The 6,000-nt window shown below is 41.5% G+C and overlaps 1 protein-coding gene across 1 annotated transcript in view; it reads left to right on the forward strand.

Annotated features, from left to right (window-relative positions):
* Positions 1-6,000, forward strand: part of PRKDC (protein kinase, DNA-activated, catalytic polypeptide) — a gene marked incomplete at its 5' end in the record, with an annotated part of 202,177 nt that overhangs the window by 104,661 nt on the left and 91,516 nt on the right. The window contains 2 exon segments of the mRNA XM_015568649.1: positions 1,089-1,161; positions 2,194-2,342. Of these exon segments, the coding sequence (XP_015424135.1) occupies positions 1,089-1,161; positions 2,194-2,342 (222 nt within the window).

Below are 6,000 nucleotides of genomic sequence, written 5' to 3' on the forward strand. Positions count from 1 at the left end.
TGTTAAAAAACTTACCAAGTGCTTATACAGGAAAATATGTATTATGCTGAGCATATTAAATTGCAGTACTCAGATCTGCTTGGAACTACAAACACTGGCACTTTTAAGTAGTTCAACCTGAGGTACAATCTCAGGCAACTGCAACGAAATTCATTAAACTTATTTTTCCCTTTCTCGACTGGTAAAAGAAAGTGCCAATAAAAGAAGCTGTTAGGACATATCCCAGAAGTTGTTTTCTGAGTAAATTCCTCTGGTCAATGTAATTGAGATCCATTTGGATACAGAATTATGACCCTCTGGGCCTGCTTGTGTTTATTTGGCAGGATAATGAGGGTACCATGAAAAGTCATGGGGATAATTGCAAAATTTGCTCTGGCAAATGTGACCAGCTTGATTTTAGCCAAGCTCAGTTTGATGCACCCCCTTAAGCATTTGAGGGAAAGGTGGTGGCTGCGGTCTTTCCCAGCCCTGTGGAAAAATGAAGTTGGGCAGAGAACCAAAGCTCACGCACCGCGTGCTAAAGGACAGAGCTGTGCTAGGAGCTGTCACTCGCGTCTCTTCACAGCTGCTGACCGCAACCATGTCTTAGGGTTCACGAGTTCACATAAATGGTTGCTTCCTGGCTTGTGCCCTTTTGGAATAAGACTGGAAACTTTTTCTAGACATACGTTGCAAGAACTAAAACAAAAAATAACAGCACTGGTTTATTAGCAGGCGCTTGCTGTGTATGACTTCTGAGCTTGACAACCGCACTGTAAGGTGCTATGACGTATCAGAACCGTTGAGGAAAGAGGCTCACAGGTCAAGTACAGACTATTGGTAATCCAGGCTTGTGGCTATAAGAGCTTAGCAAATACTGTCCCAGAGCCCAGAAGGCATGTGCTTCTCCGGGGCTCTGTGGGAATCTGTGGAAAGAGCTTTCCCTAAGGGGTACTCACCTGTCTTTTTTTGTGGGTATTGTTTAATACTTTTAAATTTGATAAAAGTTTTGTTTAAAAATTGCTTTTTTGCTAGATTGGTACTAACATAGAAAACAGGTGGCCATGTTTCTAAAAAGTCTTTAATTGTGTATTTGATTTGCCTAATAGGTTCCTATGGAAAGAAAGAAAAAGTACATTGAAATTAGGAAAGAAGCCAGAGAAGCAGCAAATGAGGATTCAGGTAGGATGTTTTCAAAATAAGGAGAAAGATTCTAATGGTTGATATTTGTTACATAATAGAAAAATACCTTAAATACCCCAAAACATTGAAATTCAGTTTGAAAAAATTTTAAGTGGTGAGTGGAATTCTATCTTGAAATAAATGCAATTAAACTGAACTTTAACTGCATAGAAGATCTCTCAGTGGCCTCCGGAGGCTCAGGTATGGTACACTTTAGTGCAGGATTGGCTTGATATTTACTTGTTTGAATATGGATGATATTATTTAGATATATTTAGAAATCTCTGTGTAAAATACAAGTTCCATCCTGCTACACCTCACGTTCGCTCCCACTGCTGTCCGAGGCCCTGACTCCCTGCCACTCTGCTTTCTGCGCATTCCTCTCTGGCAGCCTGGCCCCTGCCTGTGCCTATGGGCACTGGGCTCAGTCTGCCTCCGGGCATTTGCATGTACGTTCCCTCAGCCTGAAACAACCTTGGCGCCAGATACCTGCCTGGATTATGACCTTTGGTTTAATGCCAACTCCTGAAGGAAGTTCTCCCAGGCCTCCCTGTGTAAGATGAACCCTCTCTCTCTCCACATACACGTTGTTTTGATTTTCTGCTTAATTTTCCTGCATAGCTTTGCTTTCTTGACTCAAGGATAAAATTTGGATCAGTTTCCCAAATGCCTTACATATTTAGGATTAGTTATTTTTCACTAGTATCTTTTCCCACATTTATGCTACCTTTCATTGGCAAAATGTACATCGTTAAAATTTTAAATGCAAATAATCTTAATATAGCTAAAAATTGGATCTAGTTTAACTTAATTTCTTTGTCCATGACAGAAGATAACTAGTCAATAATGAGAAAAGCAAAAGGGATCTTTGCCCCGTTTCCTTTTTGCTTTTTGTTAATCTGGATAATGAGTTGAGAAGCATAGGGGTGATGAAAGCCTTAGTTGACGGCATCCCTTAATATTAACTGAGCTTCAAAAGATGCATTTCTTACTATACTTGAATAATATATTTTCTTTTTACTTATATTTCAGGTGGTCCTCATTACATATCTTCCTTGTCATATTTGGCAGACAGTAGTCTGAGTGAGGAAATGAGTCAATTTGACTTCTCAACTGGAGTTCAGAGCTACTCGTACAGTTCCCGAGACCCTAAGTCTACCATTGGTCATTTTCGAAGACAGGTGATCACATTTTATATGTTAAAGAATATTGTTAGCATTTGTAAAGGAAGAGAGGCTTTGTTGCTAACGTAGGAAGCCGCTCTCCATCACTAGGCTTCAGAGAATAGTATTAGTTTGGAGAATTTTCTAAGCCCAGCCTGTCTTCCTGCAGACACAGCAATTTGATTGCATCACCCCAGCAAGGAAGGCTCTCTCCCAGGCTGACTCACGTTAGCCAGCCTCTGAGGTTAATGTTTTAAGTGAGAACCACATTTAAGGATTTCCAGTGAGAAGGATAAGTGCCATCGAAACTCACACGTTCATACTGATAAGACTGTTGCCATCTCTCTCTGGAGAGATCGAAGAAGCTCTTCCAATATTTAATGTTACCAAACAGAGATAGCTGAATGTACTGATACTCACAAATGATAGCTTATGTCTTAAAGAGTAAATTCTTGGTGACAAGGGCATGGAATATGGAATGATTTTGATAATTATTTTTAGAAGTAGAATTCAGTTTTTTTCCTGTGTTGGTCCCAGCCACTTATAATAGTTTCATTCACATCCTCATTTACTAAGTATTTCCTATACCTCAAGTTGGTGTTGTTTTTGTTTTGTTTTTCTTAGCTTGGATTAATCTCACTCTTTTCCATTCATTCAAAGAGAAGACATACCATGTGTTTGTTTCCCCTCCTCTGCCCCTCATCTGTTTCTTTCTCTCTCTGTACTCTCACCTATTAATATTCTTTCTCTTTTTTTAAAAAATATATTTTATTCATTTTTTGCAGAGAGGAAGGGAGAGGGATAGGGAGTTAGAAACATTGATGAGATAGAAACATCAATCAGCTGCCTCCTGCATACCCCCTACTGGGGATGTGCTCGCAACCAAGGTACATGCCCCTGACCAGAATCGAACCCGGGACTCTTGAGTCCGCAGGCCAATGCTCTACCCACTGAGCCAAACCGGTTAGGGCCTATTAATTTTCTTTACCAGACTTTCAGAGTCTGTGTATGTTCCAAAGTTTTATTTTATCATCTATGGCCCTCAGGTCGTACAAGGCCAGTGAAGTGGTGAGTTAATGAAATGTTTGACCAAACACAGCAGGCTAACTTTTTAAGTTGATAATTTTGTATGGCCCGAGACTGATGTTATAAATATCCAAATGGCCCTTGGCAGGAATAAAGGTTCCCCACCCTTGATCTTTGACATTCCTGTCTACATCCCAATCGGAACTGATTCTTCAACATTCCTTTATGACTGTGCTAGCCTTCCTTAAAATGATCTGTTTGGATATTGCAGGCAGGCAGTACATCACCTGTGTGTGCCCTTTGTCCATCTTTCTTATTGTCCTTTACTTTGTAAAGTGACATGCTGCTTTTGAGTTTGAAACAATTTCTAGCATAGGTAAGAGTTGCAACACAGAGACATCCCTCAGAATCTGCCTTGTGTCTCGTACATCCTTGTAGCAGAAGGATCCAGACCAGGACCAGCCGGTAGCTCCCCTGTAGTACAATGCCCCTCACTTAGTGTTTGTCCAACACTTCCTCACAAGTAGACTAGGAACTTCGGCAGGGATATGACAGAGCATTGCTGTGTTCTCGTTTGGGGGAAGGGGTGGCTATCATTCCTAATCCTACTTTTCACCCACTAGTTTTTAGCAGTCATTGATGTATCTTCCCTGAATCAATTATTGCTATGCTGGTTACAAAATGGTTATTTCTTATTCCATATTTATTAGTTGGCCTTCTACCACAGTGAAGAGCTTTCTTTTCTCCCCATTTATTTTGTTTTAATTTTTATCAGCATGATCTGCATTCTTACCTTGTTCAGTGGGTTATAATTTGTCTTGATGCCGAATTGTCCCAAGGTTGGCCAATGGGAGTACCTCCTGCTGGCTTCTTTGTCATTCTTTGGTCACTTCCTTCCTTGCTGGCATAGGAAATGTTCACAGGTGGTCTAATTCTTCCCCTGCCTCAGCCTTGGAGTGGGCTGGATCCTGTGGGTGGAGAACAGCAGAAAGCTGCTTACAAGTCTTCTCATGGGTAGAGATAGGAACCATGTCACACACCTGTGCACGTAACAGGCACAGACATGCATATCATACACTCCCACCTGGTTCTCATCCAGGGTTCCTTCAAATTTTTGTCCATTCCAGTTTCTCTGACATGCACTACCTCACTCCCTCTTCCCCTTGACCCCTAAGCCCTCTTCCATACACTGACGCATACCTGGAGTGGGCCTTGAACTACAAGGTGGGTACTCCACTCTCCTCCTCCCCCGTCTCCCTCGATATTGCCAGCAACTTTTGCCCCACTCTGATCTGCCCGTGGTTTTTTTTACCTGAGAAGGAGGGAGGGAGCAGTGATGTGTTTTTAAAGTTGAGTTTGTGTTTTATGTTGCACCCTAGGGTTGGTTTCTCTTTTTTTAAAAATGAATACTTCAAAGGGGAAGCCATTCATTAGTTCTTTACCAAGATAATGCCATACATCTGTGGTTGGGCGATAAAAAAGTGTGACTTTGCTCTGGCTGGTGTGGCTCAGTTGGGCATCCCATGCACTGAAACGTCATTGGCTTGATTCCTGGTTAGGGCACATGCCTGGGTTGCGGGTTGGATCCCCAGTTGGGACACGTGCAGCAGGCAGCCAGTCGATGTTTCACTCTCATGTCGATGTTTCTCTCTATACCTTTCCCTCTTCCTTCCTCTCTCTATTATGGCTTCATTGTCACATACATCAGAGCATCTTGGGTTCACTCCTCATGCCTTCTGTCTGATCGCAAGACCTGAGTCTCTAGTTTTAGATCTATCCAGTCCTTGTGAGCAGCATGTTGAGATACAATCATTCTGAGTAAAAATCATTGTTGATTAGATCTGAATACAGTCAAATGTCATGATTAACTCCTTTGACACCTTACCAGGTCTGTGGAAAGAGGGACATTGAGATTTCTGTGATTGATTTTATGGCTTACTGAAAAGTGTTTTTTTCTTTTTTAATTAAATCTTTATTGTTCAGATTATTACATTTGTTCCTCTTTCCCCCCCCATAACTCCCCTCCTCCCAGTTCCCACCCCACCCTCTGCCCTCACTCCCCACCCACTGTCCTCATCCATAGGTGCACGATTTTTGTCCAGTCTCTTCCCGAATCCTCCACACCCCTTTCCCCCACAAGAGTAGTCAGTCCATTCCCTTTCTATGTCCCTGATTCTATTATAATCACCAGTTCATTCTGTTCATCAGATTATTTATTCACTTGATTCTTAGATTCACTTGTTGATAGATGCATATTTGTTGTTCATAATTTGTATCTTTACCTTTTTCTTCTTCTTCCTCTTCTTCATCACTTTATATTTCTTGCCACTCCCTTCTGGCCTGCAAAGTTTCTGTTGAGAAATCAGCTGACAGTCGTATGGGTATTCTCTTGTAGGTAACTGAGTTTCTTTCTCTTGCTGCTTTTAAGATTCTCTCTTTTTCTGTTGCTCTTGGCATTTTATTTATGATGTGTCTTGGTGTGGTCCTCTTTGGATTCCTTTTGTTTGGGGTTCTCCGTGCTTCCTCGACTTGTAACTCTATATCTTTCACCAAGTAGGGGAAGTTTTCTGTCATTATCTCTTCAAATAGGTTTTCAATATCTTGCTCTCTCTCATCTTCTGGCACCCCTATAATTCTGATGTTGGTACGC

The sequence above is a fragment of the Myotis davidii genome, unplaced genomic scaffold, assembly GCF_000327345.1.
Source record: "Myotis davidii unplaced genomic scaffold, ASM32734v1 scaffold452, whole genome shotgun sequence".
NCBI lineage: Eukaryota > Metazoa > Chordata > Mammalia > Chiroptera > Vespertilionidae > Myotis > Myotis davidii.